At 31.5% G+C, this 17760-nt stretch overlaps 1 protein-coding gene and 1 long non-coding RNA gene across 3 annotated transcripts; one reads left to right on the top strand and one right to left on the bottom strand.

The window, feature by feature from the left end:
* Positions 1–4339: 4339 nt before the first annotated feature.
* On the top strand, positions 4340–16502 carry LOC8286410 (LEAF RUST 10 DISEASE-RESISTANCE LOCUS RECEPTOR-LIKE PROTEIN KINASE-like 1.2). 2 transcript variants are annotated; one of them, XM_025158379.2, is made up of 5 exons: positions 4340–5107; positions 8128–8751; positions 14742–14777; positions 14928–15188; positions 15281–16502. In XM_025158379.2, the coding sequence occupies exons 1-5, from the start codon at positions 4351–4353 to the stop codon at positions 16210–16212; spliced, it is 2610 nt and encodes an 869-aa protein (XP_025014147.2). In that variant the 5' UTR covers positions 4340–4350; the 3' UTR covers positions 16213–16502. The 2 variants fall into 2 exon arrangements, with proteins under 2 accessions (XP_025014147.2, XP_048231620.1); XM_048375663.1 differs by lacking the exon at positions 8128–8751.
* On the bottom strand, positions 16444–17537 carry LOC125370410. The gene is made up of 3 exons (XR_007216334.1): positions 17388–17537; positions 16828–16881; positions 16444–16582 (listed from the first exon to the last, which is right to left on the bottom strand). It is a non-coding gene; the product is annotated as an uncharacterized LOC125370410 (long non-coding RNA).
* Between the last annotated feature and the right edge of the window lie 223 nt (positions 17538–17760).

Here is a 17760-nt window from a genome sequence, read left to right as displayed (position 1 = left end):
CTCATACTGACTCAAATAGAAACAGACTGCACAACATCTGACTTCGACCTAAGTTCTTGTATCCTTAGCAACTTGATATGGAGTTAAGTCTTTTATAAGAATTATAACTTTGAAAGTCTTCTACAAAGTTGATGAAGACTACTTTTTAATTATGGACCTTTAAGATGTCGAAACGCCTCATCAAATTTAATGCGATCATATCTGCATAATGCTAAAATTCATTATTTTCTTCTAATTAAGCACAAACTCCTTTATATCATTCCTACATACATATAACAACCTAATAAGCTCTTTTAAACTTAAAATCAATAACAAAAGCTAATATATAAAGAGAATAAATATATTGACTATTATATTCTTATCAAGTTTTAAAACAAGCCGACTCTGAATTAAGCTTGAACCGATTATTTTACACCCTTAGCTTTAATGGCAATTGATAATACTTTTTTAAAAGAGTAGAGATGTTGTGTTCAAGTTATTTTTGTAATATTAGATAAGCTATCATCTTTATATTGAGTATAACTCAGTACGAATGTCAGTTTTCACAATCTTAATCGAAAACTAAATCTAATAAACACCAAAACCTATATATATATATATATATATATGGTGATTTCTTTAGTTACTTTGTTTTAATAAAGTAATTTTATTTTATTTTAAACATTATAGATCTATAGTTATATTAGATTTTGCAATTGAACTTTATAAGTAATGGTGATTGGCAACCTGTTGAATCTTTCTGCAATTTTATTTTTACTAAACTATTTATGAAAAATGAATAATATTATGATAATATAATTACTTTTGTAAAATTTAATACTTTATGAAAAATGATAAATTTATAAAAAAAACACTAAATCTTTTCATAATCGCAAAACATATTACTAAATTATGAAAAATGACATATTTCTTCAAAAATTATAATAATTTTTCATAACTACTACTTGCAAAAAAATGAAAGATAGTACGAAAATATGATTACTTTTGAGAAATCTAATGATTGAGAAAATTGGCAAATTTACTAAAAATACTAAATCTTTTCGTAATCGTGAAATTTATTGCTAAATTATAAAAAATATAATTTTCTTTATTTTTTTATAAATTGTAATAATTTTTTGTAAATCGTATTGTGACAGTCTGGCTTGGAGAAGCAGTCCGACCAGGGTGGGAAGTGGACGCGGGGCAAAAATAGGATGCCTAGACAATGAGCGGCTTCTGGCAGGCTTCTAGGATGGCAGTACTCTAAGGTACGGGGATACATGAATGAATCGAATTGCACATCGAAATAGGATAGAAAATGGTTAATAACATATATGTAAAGAGTTATAACTAATCACATAAGGCACATTTTAGTTATTTAGTTATGGAGTTGTAGGAACTCTAAAGTTAAACGTGCTTGGTTTAGAGAAATTCCAGGATGGGGGACCTCCTAGGAAGTTCTCGAACCCGCCAAAGAGACAAAACTGTGAGGCCAGTGGGAGCCAAAGCGGAAAATATCTCATATGAGATCTGGTTCCCGGTCATTATAAATAGTATCAGAGCATGACCCGTCTAGTAGATGTGTGATTTGAGGATGAACCAGGCCGAAGCTAGTGGGCATGTGACAGCCTGGCCTGGAGAAGCGGTCCGATGAGGACGGAAAGTAGAAGTCGGGATAAAAATAGGATGCATGGATAAGGAGCGGCTTCTAGCATCCTTCTAGGATGGCAGCACTCTAAGGTACAGGGGTACATGAATGAATCGAATTGCATATTAAAACGGGGTAGGAAATGGTTGATAACATATATATAAAGAGTTGGAACTAATCACATGAGGTGTCTTTTGGTTGTTGTTTTGTTGTGGAGTTGTAGGAACTCTAAAGTTGAACGTGCGTGGTTCAAAAAAATTTCAGAATGGGAGATCTCTTGGGAAGTTCTCGAACCCGTCAAATGGACAAAACCGTGAGGCTAGTAGGGACCAAAACGGTCAATATCTTATGTGATCCGGTTCCCAGTTATTACACGTACTACTTGAGAAAAATGAATGATATTATGAAAATATAATTATTTTTGTAAAATTTAATAATTTATGAAAATATTGCCAAATTTATGAGAAATATTAAATTTTTTCATAATTGTGAAATTTATTGTTAAATTACAAAAATAACAATCTTCTTCATATTCTTTTACAAATTATAATAATTTTTTTTAAGTTTTACTACTTGCAAAAAAATAAATAATATTACGAAAATATTATTATTTTTAAAAATTTAATAATTTATAAATTTATGAAAAATACTTTATAATCGCAAAATTTTTTACTAAATTACAAAAAATGACAATCATTTTCATATTTTTTGTAAATTATAATAATTTTTCATAAACTTTAAGGTGTATAAATTCTTAAAATTATCTTATGTTACTTTAGCAAATTTCATTGTAATTGATAATCTGTAGATGATTAAAATTAATTTTTTTAATTATATAAAATCAATTACTTGGTAGAATTCTATTGATTGTTTAAAATAAAATATGATTACTTTATTTAAAATAAAATCACCCTAAATTTCCGTATATAATTTATACACATGATATACTGTTATTTTTATAATTTATCTTTTTATACAATAAAGATCAAACAACCCTAAGATTAAGAAGGTCTGTGTACGCCCAACAACCCAAGTAATTTGACCTTCAATAAAATCAGATATGGTCTAATATTGACTTTGTCTCCGTATTTTTTTTTTATTATATTAAAACTCCTTTCAGTTTTAATAAAACTAACTACTATCTCCTTCTGTATTAGTCTAAGAACTAAACTGACAATTTAATATTATAAATTAATTCTTAAACTTATTATCAAGTATCAAATTCGTCTAAAATTAATTTTATTATCAAATTAAAATAAAATTTTATTTTTAGCACAAATTAGCTTTAGTATCTAATTAAAATAATAAATTTAATTTTTTTTACTTGTTTATATTTTTTATTCTTCAAAAATATTTTAAACATATTATAAGTATTTATTTTTTTATAATATTAAATTACTATATAGTTTAGTTTTGAATTTTAAATAAAATAAATAATTTAAAATTATTATTTTTATTAGACACTAAAATTAAAATTTATGAAAAATAAAAAATTTACTTATATTAATATCATTTGAATAGTTAATAAAAAGTTTTATTTTTAACCTACAAGAGTATCATGATCTTTTCATTGGTAGTGAATTTGTCAACTTAATATCAGAATTATTTCACTAGATCATTATATAACTGTCAATTTATTTTTTACATCTTATATAGTTTAACTATAGTATATAATAAAAATAATAATAGAATAATATTATTTAACTAGAAATAGTTATTTTATATTAATAACTAAAATTAAATTATATAGTAATTTAATAATATTATTATAAATATAAATAGTTTTAAAATACTAAAACTTGCTTGTATTAAATTGTATTAGAAAATAAGAGCAAGAAGAAGAGTATTAAATTTATTGTTTTAGTTATACACTAAAACTATTTTATACTAAAAAAAAAATTATTCTAATTTGACATAAAATTAATTCTGTACAAATTTAATACTTAAATATAAATTTATGAATCAAATTATAATATTTAATTACCATTTTAGTTTTTCAACTAATGAAAAAAAATAACAGTTAATTTATTAAAACTGAAAGGAATTTTAATATAATATAAAAATATAAAGACGGACTTATATATTAGATTAAATCATAAAAAATAAATAATATTTAACCTATAAAATATAGAAAGTCAAAACCTTCCCTTTGTCATAGAGAGAAAACAATGAGCGACGATATCATGGGTTATAGTACTTGGATAGTAATATTTAAATAAAGTTGTACCTAAGCCATGCAACTTGAACTTAGTTATTCAGAAGAATACTGTCTTAATGGAGTGATACATTGAACCTAACAGTTACCCATTTGCATTATAATAACAAAAGCGTGTGCCTTCCACGTTCCTTTTGTATTTTCTTTTCTTGTGGTCTTTACATACCTTAAAGCTATGGGACTAGTCTTGGTGGCAACATGATTCATCCTTGGTTTTGAAGCATCCCAAATTTTTCTAACATATTTTATATTTGACATAATTTGTTAGCTAGAATACAAATTGGACAGTGTATGTAACTTTTTTATATTTATCAGAGCGTTATGAATTATATAATAAAGATAGTTTTCCTTCTAAAATAAATAATATAATAAAGACCTATTAATATCATTTTATATTTTTTGTTCTAATTTTTATATATGAAGGAGACTAATGTAACTTCGTATAACTCAACCTCTTATAAAAGACACACACATTGTATCATTTTTAATTCAAAAACACATAACCACCATGTCAAAACCTCTCCACTATACTACTTCCTTTGCTCTCCTGTTCTCCTTTTTCTTCATAAACTCCTATGGCGATGAATCTATTCCACCCTCCACCGTATGCCCTATGCACGATTGCGGAAATGGTGTTACAATAAAATACCCTTTCTGGTATAAAAATAACTCTACCCCAGATCAATATTGTGGCTATCCAAAACTTGGCTTGTCCTGCTCTAATGATGACGAGCCTGTGCTTGGTTTGCCAAATGATAGTTACTATGTCAAAAACATAAACTACACAGATTCTACAATCACTCTGGTAGACATTGATGTCGTAGGACAAACATGTCCTAGGGCACGTCACAATCTTACATTAGATAACCTACCACTGAATTACACAGATCTAAACCTAAACCTTAGCTTTTATTTCAATTGTACTTCCAACCCATCTTCTTCTAACACTTCTTTGTTTGGTATTGAGTGCTTGGGAGTCGGTACAACGCAATCCTATGTTGTTATGACAGAGGATGATGAGGTTGATTGGATTGGGAAGTGCATGGATCATGTGGTGGCCACAGTAATGAGAACAGAGATTACTGGGATTAATTTGATTACTGGGTTTGGTGCTGCCATGAATCAGGGGTTTGTGCTTGATTGGCGGACGGTCAAGGAGTGCGGTGCTTGTGAGGTTTCTGGTGGGTTCTGCGGGTACAATGAAATTGATGAGCAGTTTCTGTGTTTTTGCCAGGATGGTAGTGCGCATGAAAACCAGTGTAAAGGTATGTTCATTTTTCTACACCTATTATTTTCTTTCAATGTGATACTATGTTTATTGACAGGGAGATTTCTTTTTTAATCGGTTGCTTTTGTTATTTTTCACTTTACTGTGTAGTAAAATATTATTATTTATGCATGTAAATTTGGATGAAGATGGTTTTTCACTATATCCATGGGGTATTTATTAATATTTTCCTCCAAAATGATTTTTTTAATATAATTTCTTAATATGAAAATTAGGAGGAAGAAATAATAGGGTCTTTAGACCAAAAGTATCTTGGTTTGTCTTTTATTGTTTACTTATTTTTTGTATAAATAATTTGTATCGAGTATAAGTATATTTTTCATATATAAATCAAATAGCAAAATATAAAATATTTATATGTATGTTTTCTTTTTATATAAAATACTCATACATATGTGTTATTTTCTTATTTTTTTGTAGTGTATATATATTTAGTATTGGTAAAAAATTCATTAATTTTTTTATATATTTGAATGAGTTTATTGTACTATTACAAATCATAGATTCATCTTTCCCTTAATCCTGTGCAAAATAGATTTGTATATCATTTCATGTGAACATATAATAGATATGATTATTTATAGTTGGTAACTAGTCCTGATATTGGCTTGAATACATGTCCAGGCGGTTCAAGTTCGTCCGAAACTTTTTAAGTTTGTCTGTATTTTTTATTTTAAGCTCATCCACCTAAATGTGTAAAAATTTAATTATCTTTTGGACGGATATGAAAATGTAAATTCTTTCAAACTACTTGATAAATGTAGTGCAATTCAAAAATTATAAAATAAAATATTTTAAATTCTTTATTGATGGGTTAGGTCCATACAGCCGGACCGAACTTTAAATCCGATCAAACCCGATATGAATATGGCCCAACCTGAAATTCGAATAGGTATTTTTTTTTTTTTTTGTTGAGAAAAGAGGTATATTCGTAACATGTAAAATTTTATGAGAAAACAAAAGACAATAGAAATTTCTTTGTAATAATTGATTGATATTTTATTAGACTTTATATAGCAGGCCTATAATTATAAAGGCTGCACTTAATTGGTTTAAGTATATGCACGGTGCAATGCAATCCTTGTTTTTAGGGTAGCCCATGGATTAATTTTATGCATGGACCAATAAATCATGGTGCAATCCAATCCTTTTGCTTTTGAAGTCATAGTTGCTCGAGTAAAGTTAGGTCCATTGTTTTTAATTTTTCTTGTTAGCCACTTTGTTGGTTTTTTTTTTAAGCAGAAAAAAAACAATACCAAAATAATCCATAAATACTATGAATTAATTTCGAATATGATATTGAGAAAGTGTTTGACTCAGAGATTTGATGCAGCTAAGAGTTATTTATCACTGAATAACTATATTAAAGCATTTGGTAAAAATTTAAAAAACAGCAGCTGATAGTTGATTTAGTCTTAATCGGTTACTAAATGTATCACTTTATAATTTTTTCTTATCAGCTAATAGCTAATTTGATTTTTATTTATTTAGATACTGTTATTCTTATTAAACTTTATTAACAATAATTTACTTTAAATTGATCTCATATAATAAAATTTTTATATTTTAAAATAAATAATTATTATTTTGAAATTATTTTTAATAGTTAAATAATTAGAATATTTAAAATTAAAAAATTTTATTACTAGAATTTAAATTTAAATTTCTATTTTTAAAATAATTTTTATAAATATTTTTAATAGTAAATACAATTGAGCTAAAAAAAATTAACTATAAATTTTTTAATTATTATAATTTATTTTTATTAATTAGTATCATTAAATATAATATAATATAATATAATATAATATAATATATTTAATAATAAATTATATTTTTAATTATCATTTAACATACTAACAGCAATCGTTAAGAAAATTTTACCAAACAGTTTACTTTATCGTACCATAAGCTATTAGCTATCGACCACCGATTACCACGACCGTTGATCACTAAACCAAACATGTCTTAAAAATTTATCTCTTGATCTAATTGCTCCTTATTCTTTGACTTAGTAGGCAATCATATATAGTTATTTTTATTAAGGGTAGCTAATTGTAATAAATAATTCGATTAAAATAAATATTATATTTAATAAATTATATTATTTTATATTAATAAAAAATTAATTTTGTTTCTACTTGATAGTTTTTCATTGATGAGCTATAAATGAAACCTAATATCAAGATAAAGAATATATATATATTATATGTTTGAATAGCTATTTTGTTACCTCTACGGAGGTAACGTCTTATATCAAAAGGTCCGTACAAGCAAAAACCTAAGCTGATTTAATTTAAAGACCATTAGCCATTTCACAGTTGGAACTTTTTCTTAATTTCTTCATCCATCCCATCTCCGATGAAAATAAAATACATAATTTTAGGGATAAGTTAAGTTTAATAATATTTGACATTATATTAGTATTTTTTTATTTAATATGTCAAGGAACATATATCTATCATGAATAAAATCATATAAAAGAAAAAGAAAAAACAAGTTGTAGTGCTAAGAAATTATTCTAATAGTAAATGACACAAGATATATATACGATTATAAGGAAAAAGAATCACACACGCAAACCATATATAAAAAGTCTTCAAGTCAAAAATTTCAGTTTTGTCCAAACACTTGAGTACATTATTCTATACTGACAGCTTCGTTCTATCTCCATCACTGAGCTGAGCTTTGAACTCATCTAGCGACTATTCTACTCTTTACATTTTGAAATTCTGATTTAGTTAATTATATATGATCTTTTGTAGTCTTCAAGTATCTCTTTTGCCAATTGGGATCTCTCAGTTTCTGTAATGAAACCATCTTCTATTCTTTCTTTACGAATCATCCTCCTCTCCATATCATTTTCACCAACATATGTTTATAGTGTTGATGACTATGAACCGTATTCCAACTGCACTCCTTTTAGCTGCGGAAACATGTCAAGTATTAGCTACCCTTTCTGGGGAAATGGCCAACCTGACTATTGCGGTTTGCCAGGCTTCAGGATTGATTGCGAAGAAGGAATTTCGATATTAGATATCATGTCCTTGAAGTATCATGTTATTGATATTGATCCCGAGAGTCAAATCCTGAGGATTGCAAGAGCTGATCTATTGGATAAAATCTGCCCTGTTCAATACCTCAATACCGACTTGAATATTACTCTCTTCAATTATACTTCAAATGATGAAAATGGCACCTTGTTATACAATTGCGACCTGTCAGAATCTCAGCTTCCTAATGAATTTGTTTGCCCCATAAACGACATCCCTCGGGAGGCCTACTTGACGTCACCCTCAATTTTCAAACGTGATTTTGCATCGGGTTGCAACATTAGTATTTTGGTTCCTGTCCTGGGGAGAGCTGTTATGAGGCTTTTACGAGCTGAGTTAACTGTTCTCCAAGTTCTGAATGAAGGTTTCGAGATTAGGTGGCTTGCAGATCAAATAAAATGTAGGGAGTGTTTAAGATCAAGCGGAAGATGTGGGTATAACATGACTACTAATCAATTTAGTTGTTTCTGCCCTGACCAAGCTTATGCTGGGACATGCCCTGGTCCCCTGCCTCCGACTAGTCAGTTGGATCCCGTAGAGATGCCTCACGGTGAAACTATTTCTGCAGGTACGTGTGCATATATCTTTTGAATCTAGCTATCAATTGGGTTCCTTAAAATTTAATTACAGGATTTGATATTTAGTTTAGATGAACCAGCATCTGGAACCTGTATTATTCCTTCTAAGGATAGATGGAACCTCTCTAGATGGTAGACATCATAGTCAATCAGAACACACATTGAAGAATTAGACCTAGCTAGGTTTATGGTAAAAACATCAGAACAGTTATTTATTTAAGTTCATAATATCAATACAATTCCATGGCTAGATAGACATCACATCACGGGCTTCATATGGAGTTGAAGCCTGAGCTAAGACATACGCGCAATTACGAGTACTTTGGTTGAAGAAATTGGTAACGTTTTGAAGCATATATATGGTCTATCTGATCCAAAGAGAACAAACTCCTTACCTTAGAACAAGTCCTAGTCGTGTGGCTAATGTGAAATTGTACCATTCAAAAAGTAGAAGATGAGGGAAGGCTACTCGGACCATATTAGCTGCTGTTTTCGTTGTTTGATACGCTAGGAGCAATTAGGAATTGACGAATGGTAAGTTGCATAATTCTTTCCTTCTTTGTCGTTTGGGTTTGGGGTTCTCAGTAGCTTCAAATGGTCAACCTTTTTCTTTTTCTTTTTTTTTTTCCTTTTGGAACGTAATGAAAAATGAGAATTTGGGCATATGGGATTTTACGTTTAGCGCCCGCCATTATAATTTTCTATATACTCAAAAGTCTTGGTCAATTGTTATCTCAAGGATAATATTAGCAAAGCACACCCACCTCTCTTTGTCAGGAACAAATAATAATAGTCACATTATTTATATTATTATATTATGAATCACCACTAGAGCAGGCAGCCCCTCAATCTCTTTCATTTCTTCCAAAAAAGAAAATTAATAGTTTAAGGTACAAAGACATAACAATATTTATCTCCGATCAAACTTATTTCTCTCACCAATTCTTCTTTTCTTCTTGTAAGGAAAAGAAATAAAGAAATGATAGTCCATTTCTTCCTGCCATCCCATGTACACTCCATCATCATCATCACCCTCTTCTTTCTCTTAGTATTCGTTTCAATTTCTTATTGTGAAGATGATGAGAATTATACAGATTGCAGAAAACCCTTTAGTTGTGGAAACTTAACAGATCTTTACTACCCTTTTTGGAGCGATGAACGTTCTCGAGTCTGTGGTTATGAAGGGTTCAAACTGGAGTGCGAAGAAGGTCAGTTACCTAACATAACTATAAGGGGTGAAGAATTTCGTGTAATCTCTGTAAATCATAACCAAAGCACGATGGCAATAGCTCGAGCGGATTACTGGGCTAATGCTTGCACCCAGAATTTCGCCGACATAATCCTGAATGAGACACTCTTCAATTACACCCAACACATTCAAAACTTAAGTTTATATTACAATTGCGAAATCGAGACTCTCAGCAAGATACCACCAGAAAAAAGATTGCCATGCTCTTCTGCAAATGGTGAATCACTAAATGCGTTCTACGCAACCGATGAGCTTCTGGAAGAGTGGGGACTACTAAACAGATATGAGTGTCTGAATACAGTAAAGATTCCTGTTCCAGTGGATACTCTTGGAGAAATTTGGAGAGGAGTGGATGCTTTGGAGAGAGTTTTGAGACAAGGGTTCAATGTGTCGTACAGGATTCAGCAAGAATGTGTTCCATGCGTTGCTAGTGGTGGGATATGTGGCACCAATACAACTACCTTCAATTTCACTTGCCTTTGTCGTGACCAGCCCCATGATTCTTGGTGTTCAGGTCATCATGGTACGAATAAATATCCCTTTTTCTCCACCCATTTAAGCTTACATATATTTCTTCTTCTTTCCTACTGATTTTACAGAGCAAAGCATTTTCAGGTCACACAACATAACTTATGAATGAAAATAGGATATTGCTTTCAAGTGAAAACCATATCAAAAATCCGAATTCGTTTTCTTTTGAATTTTTTTTCTTAAAGTGAAGAGCTAAGCAGCCTAATTACATAACACAAAATCTGGGGACAGCAGCCCCCAACATATCCTGCTCCATAATCTTTTGATTTGATTATAGGGTAGCAGTCTCTTCTTTCTTCAGCTTTCTTCATGAATTGTACTTTATTCTTTCTCAATTTTGACCCGAGAAAAAGGAAAGATCTTTAGCGTTAGATATAGCAGTAAGGACACTTTGCCAGTTGTTGAGATAACTCTCAGTTTATTAATTGCCGCAGTCAGTAGAGTTGAATCTTTTTATTAATTTAGTACATATATTATAAGCTTATTACAGATATCTAGATCAAGATGTAGACTAGTCATCCAAATACAATCAAAAAAATAGCTAACAATGTCTCAAAATTCCTGATAAATCTTGAGTGTCTTTCTTTTGCTTGTTTTCCACACGCTTACTCTTCAAGTTTGAACCTGTCAACGGCTTTTTTTCATCAGAGAAAGATGTTGGAATTTGCCTGCCAGCCTTAATGCTTTCAAAGAAGTCTTACCTTCTTTCCTACTCTAGGGCCTTGGGTCAATGCTTTTCTACTTAGGGCCAGGCTTGGCCTCGCAGCATTAAGACCCAAACTATCATAGTCTTAGAAATTGCCATCTGCTGGCACATGCAGGATATAGCCCATTCCCACTCTGCCTCACTTTAATAAATATTTGTCTTTTTATATATTTATGATTTCAATTATTTTAAAAAATTAATGTTTTTGACATTTTTAAACAAAAATAGTTTTAAAATTCTCTTAATCAAGTGGGAAATATCTTTCTTATAAAATATTTTCAAGAAATGGTTATTTTTAACAAAAGAAATGGAACCCAAATGTTAGTATCAACATACATTAAGTTTATTATTAACTAACTGTAAAGTTTAGATATAACAAGTAGAGCCATATAATAATATTTATAAATATTTATAGATATTCAAAAATAATGAAATATGTAATGAACCAATGTTTAAAATTTCAATTTTTTACTCTGAAAATGATTTTCATAGAATACTTCATTATTTTTATCCATAATATAATTTTATTTATTTATTTAGTTTTTTTTTTTGATATAATTCACATTTTTAGTCTAAATATCATTGATTTAATTTAGATAATCCTCTTTTGGAGATGTGTCATTTTCTGCATTACATACGAAAGGGCATATGTACCGGTAAATTAATTAAAAAAAACACGGTGTATACTATTATCCAATGATTATAAAAATGGCAAAAGAAGAGTTTCTCTTTCTTTTCATACTTTCGGTTCAACAAATCAAAGTCCTCCGCCCTCAAAAAGTCCTCCACTAGCTGTAACTGGACTCTTTCAAAATCTTCCTAGTCTAACTCTTAATATCCCCAAAATGCCATTACCTAATCTGCCCTTTCTTCCTAATCTATCACATATACAAACAAGGGCATAATGGTCTATCTCCATTTCTTTTGTTTCTTACATGCTGCCTATTGCTAGAGGGAATATTAGGTCACCGTGATGTCAATATTGCTTATAGTATAGTAATTCTATAATAATTATTATGATATTTCTCATATGTTAGGTTATTACATCAATTTCTTTTTTATTCTTAAACTTGCAAAACTTGGAGGTTCACCAGGAAACCTTGACCCAAACAATTGTTTTTTTTTTTTTTTTTGTGCCACATTCTGACTCTTCAAAACTTTCCATACCTTCCTCGTGGAACTTGGGTAGCCACCGTCCAGTCTAGAACTCTTAATATATTTTACTTTTCCAATATTCTATTAGTATGTGAATGTTATTTATTTGATATCTTCTTTGAATGGATGAAAATGAAATCTGGGCACAAATTGTTTATATCTTATTTGCTATATAGCAATGGAGATTCTAATTCAATTTATGTGAATTTTATTGATTAGGGTTCAAATTGTAAAAGCTTAGTAGATATGAAATTAAAACAATTCAGAAAAAATGAGTTCTTAATAAAGATTTGATATGTTAGTGTTGGAGAAGAGGAGAGTCATAATTAGCAAAATCTAAGGCTGTACATAAAAGTCTAAATGGTCCAGCCAGCAGTCCCCACATATAGACATGCTTGAAATCAAGCATATGCTGCTAAAATCCTGAGGTTGTTGAGCACATCAACTTTGCTTGTGCTTCAACCAATATATTTTGTCTTCTTTTGTCCTCCTTGTCATATTTATATCATAAATTAAAAAATTAAAAGAAAAAGAAAAAACAGAGAGACATACAAGTAGTCAAATTTCCTGCCCCTTAAAACCAAAGTATTACCAACTCCATAGAATTTTCCTCCAAATGCTTCTCTGTATTTTCTCTGCTTTTCACTTTTCCTCTTCTTTCTTCCACTCCAAATGGATCTCAGAATCTTCTTCACATCCCAAAATGCTCCCATTCAACTCACTGTTGCGTTCTTATTCTTTGCCACTTTAGCCTGCCACTGTTTATCACTAGATCAAAAGTTCCAGGCTTGTGCACCAACAACCTGTGGCAAAGGACCTAACATAAGCTACCCTTTTCGCTTATCTGACGCTCAAGAATCCTTCTGTGGCTACCCGAATTTTGGTATCACTTGTAATGATGATGACTACCCACTTCTCAGAATCTCCTCTGATGATTATATCATTAAAGATATCTTTTATGCTAATCAGTCTGTCTTGGTGGCTACTGCGTCTGCCTTTGATGAGGAGGATACATGTCCGACTCCTTTGCATAATGTGACCCTTGATCGAACTCCTTTCAATATTAGCCCTGGCTATATTGATCTTTCCTTCTTTTACAATTGTACTTCAAAGCCTACAGAGTACCCTTCTTATCCAATTAGTTGTGCTCCTACCAACGATTCTCTTGTTTCTTTTGCTGGGTTTCACATTGGATTATTAGAGTACTGGGTCAACCATTCTTTGGAGTCTTGTCACTACATAGTTAATGCTCCTTTGCACATCAATGGCTATGGTGCCTTTGATGATAACGTTTTGACGACGAATTATACTGAATTTTTGAAGATGGGGTTTGTCTTGAATTGGACTGAACATAATTGCAGCACTTGTGAGGGGAGTGGTGGTCGCTGTGGATTCGAGAATAATGAATTTGTTTGTTTTTGCTCCGATAAGCCTCACCTCCATTCCTGTGACGATGGTAACTCTTCATGCAATTCAACTTTTGCATTAAGTTATAACATTCTTGATTGGTTTCAGATTAGCCATTTCTGATTTGCTTAGGTTAAGTCTTGGGATTTTTCTCATATTTTCTTTGGCTATTAAATTTGAACAGTGCATGATTTTTCATGTCAAATATTATGGAGCATGTGGTCAGGAAATGATTCTACATTGATGGTCAACCATCATTAGTCAAGTCAATACATGCCATAAAAATTATTTCTGATAAGAACTGGGATGATGTCTAGTATTAGATAGGCTCGTTTTCAGCAGACTGGAAGTAGCTTTCTGTTCTCTTCACTTGACATCTTCAAAGGATAGAGCTCGTCACTTTCAAGTAGTTAATTGCACAAACGAAAATTTCCAAACTGAAGCTATCAGGAAAACTTCATTCCAATTGAATGGTTATAAATTTGCCACATTCAAGCATTTCTGTTTTCATTTAGGAGATTGTTATTGCTCTTTTCTTGTTGTATTTAATAATGTTGTCTGGTTTTATTATGACACTTCAATATTTACAGTGCTGAAATTGCTAGTTTATGCCGTAAATTTTCTTCTTTCCTGCTGTAAATAAATAGAAATGCTAATTCCTATTTCCCCTTAGCACTAATGTATCAATCAAGAACTTTTGAGGAATATACACCACAATTTATATAATTTAACAGCGCAATCTTCCTGTTTGAATCTTGCAATTATTTGCCAGTAATCTTCTTGGATTCTATTAGTTATAATGTATTATCCGCACAAGGCAGCTAAATGACTCAATCAAGATGTAGTTGTTCTGCAATATTTCCTATTCATTTTCATGAATGTTCTAATTCTAACACCTGAATACTGCATTTTTTTTTTTTTGTCTGTTGCAGATGATGATCCAAATATAAAAATGAAAGTTGGTATTGGTAAGATCCTTCGCCCGATCTATTGTCTTCCTTCTCATGTGCCTTTATGCAGCTTCTCACTTGAGACGATGCTAAACAACATAAATTTTCTTCTGCACCAAAATTTCAGCATCATTAAGAATGCTTATCATCCCTATCTTCTTCTCTCAGGTATTGGGGCTTCTGTTGGAAGTGTAATCATAATGTGCATAATCTTCTTCTTCTACCTGCGCCGCAAGAAAAACCCTTATGTTCCATCTTCCTATATCTCCCAAAGCACCACATCAGACTTCTCTTCAAGATCAGATATTGAAAGGGGAGGTACCCATTTCGGAATCCATCTCTTCACCTATGCAGAACTTGAACAGGCGACTAACAATTTTGATTCTGCTAAAGAACTTGGAGAAGGAGGTTTTGGCACTGTATACTATGGTAAGAACACACAGTGTTTATACGTATAAATGTCTTGATCCATTTTTAATTGTTTGAACAACAATTCATTTAAAAGTTTTCGTATAACTTAGGCAAACTCCGAGATGGGCGAACTGTTGCAGTCAAGCGTTTGTATGAGAACAATTTCAAGAGAGTTGAGCAGTTCATGAATGAAGTTGACATCCTAACTCGCCTGCGTCATCAAAATCTTGTCTCACTATATGGGTGCACTTCTCGCCATAGCCGCGAGCTCCTACTAGTATACGAGTACATTTCCAATGGTACAGTAGCTGATCATCTTCACGGAGAAAAAGCGAAGCCTGGTGCACTTCCATGGCCTATTCGAATGAAAATTGCTGCAGAGACTGCCAATGCATTAACGTATCTACATGCTTCAGATATCATCCACCGCGATGTGAAAACCAACAACATTCTCCTCGACAGCAATTTTTGTGTTAAGGTTGCAGATTTTGGATTGTCTCGCCTCTTCCCGTTACATGTTACCCATGTCTCGACTGCTCCGCAAGGTACTCCTGGTTATGTCGATCCAGAGTATCACGAATGCTATCAGCTGACAGATAAGAGTGACGTCTATAGCTTTGGTGTGGTCTTAATTGAGCTTATATCCTCAATGCCTGCTGTTGATATCACCAGGCATAGACATGAGATTAACTTGTCTAACATGGCAATCAACAAGATTCAAAGCGGGGCATTGCACGAACTTGTAGACCGCAATCTTGGGTATGAATCAGACTATGCTGTAAGAAAGATGATAAATGCAGTAGCGGAGTTGGCATTTCAGTGTCTGCAGAGTGCAAAAGAGTTAAGACCATCAATGGGAGAAGTATTGGAGGCTTTAAAGGAGATACAAACTAAAGATTACACTTTACAGAAGGCAGAAGAGGAGATGGATGGTAGATCCGATGGTGTTGGATTGTTAAAGAGCGATCCTGTTCCACCTTCTCCAGATACAGTCATGATCAAATGGATTAGCACTTCTACAACACCTAATACCAGTGGTTAAATTTCAGTAAATACTACCAAATATGGGCAACTATGAACTATGTCAGTATCTTTTTAAATAGACGCGAGTAGTTTTGGTTGGAATGTACATATGCGACTTAAGAAATTGTTCCAAGGGTGTTACAGGGCTGGTGTGTCATTAATTTTTTAATTGATTTTTGTCTATTTACTAATTATTAGTTAGTTTAAATAAAAGATTGTTTTATAGACCATAGTAATGATTGTACCTCAGCAATATGTTCTGTAAGAATGTATCATTTTACTTGAATTGTAGTGCAGCTTTACTGACCATTCCAATTCCACTTTCTTTTGTTCTTGAGTTGCTGCTACTAAATTCTGTAATTGTAGCAGTGACAAGCTACAACCTAATTCTGCAATTTGTAGCAATACCAGCTTCTTATATTGTGCTACAGAATGGTTTCTAATGTAATTATTAAATAGCATAATTTCATAACTAAAAAGAAGAATAAAAATTAGGATTTATGTAATTGCACATATCGAAACACTGAAAGAACATACAGTGATAAGTGGGCGGAACTAGAAATTAACATATGGACGGGAAAAAATGATGATGAAAATAAAATTAACATATGCAACCATATAAATATTGTAATACCTTAGTATTTAAAGAGAAACTGGTCTTCCTGTAACTGGTGCTGCCAATTCAGGACTGGAATCAAAAGAGAAACTATATTAAAATGAGAAGTTCTACTAATTCTAGCAACCTCATTGATAAATTCTTCTCCTCTCCCTTGTAAATTTGTCAATGAGGATCTTCACCCCTACAGAACGACCATATTCTAGAAGCCTCCCTTTGTACACACTGCCATAACCCCTCCTTGGCCTAATTTATTCTTGAATTACTCTGTCGTTTTCTTTATATATGAATAGCTATATTTTTTCAGAGCAATTGATCGTTTAATGACCGCCTCAATATCCTGATAACTCTTTGATCTCACTTTCCAGAAGGGGATTACAATTTAGTTTGATGCTGTCATTCTTCTCATGCTCCAGAAAGAGAAAAGAAAACAAGGATAGAAGAAAGTAATGTACCAGCCAATGCAAAGCCAATTATGATATCTATACCATGAAAGGCAGAAAACAGTAATGTTTCAGGAAAAGTTGTATTGCAGTTCAATAATTCTGCAAACTAGAATTGTGGGAATAGCAGCTTACCTTTTAACATCTGGTTTCTGAATCGCAAAAGTAATTTCATCTGCATAGTAGATGTAAACACCTGTAGCTGCAGCTTGCGTATTGTCACACAGAAAGTTATACCTTTGAATAGCATCAAGCACAGGACATCCATACATTAATGTAAGATTGCTAAATGTCTAACTGCCCCTTGGGACTAAGAATCTACAGAAGCTAAATATATAAATGGCCCTTACTTTCTTGTGCTTTTAAGAATTGAGCTCCGGAATTTAACTGTAATTTAATTGAAAGTTCCAACTATACGGGTTGTTATTTTTTACATGCTTTTCAATTGACATATAAAACACGTATTTAATATCCGTTAATAAATAAATAAAAACAGAGTTAAGAGACT

The sequence above is a fragment of the Ricinus communis genome, chromosome 1 (assembly GCF_019578655.1).
Source record: "Ricinus communis isolate WT05 ecotype wild-type chromosome 1, ASM1957865v1, whole genome shotgun sequence".
Taxonomy (NCBI): domain Eukaryota; kingdom Viridiplantae; phylum Streptophyta; class Magnoliopsida; order Malpighiales; family Euphorbiaceae; genus Ricinus; species Ricinus communis.
The sequence above is the reverse complement of the archived record's forward strand: the minus strand, read 5'-3'. Positions and strand labels throughout refer to the sequence as shown.

Excerpts from the sequence above, each read along its gene's own strand:
- LOC8286410 (XM_025158379.2), top strand. The coding sequence starts at position 4,351 with ATGTCAAAACCTCTCCACTATACTACTTCCTTTGCTCTCCTGTTCTCC. Across the intron at positions 8,752-14,741 it reads CGGTGAAACTATTTCTGCAG|ATGATGATCCAAATATAAAA; the intron begins GTACGTGTGCAT and ends TGTCTGTTGCAG. Across the intron at positions 14,778-14,927 it reads AAAAATGAAAGTTGGTATTG|GTATTGGGGCTTCTGTTGGA; the intron begins GTAAGATCCTTC and ends TTCTTCTCTCAG.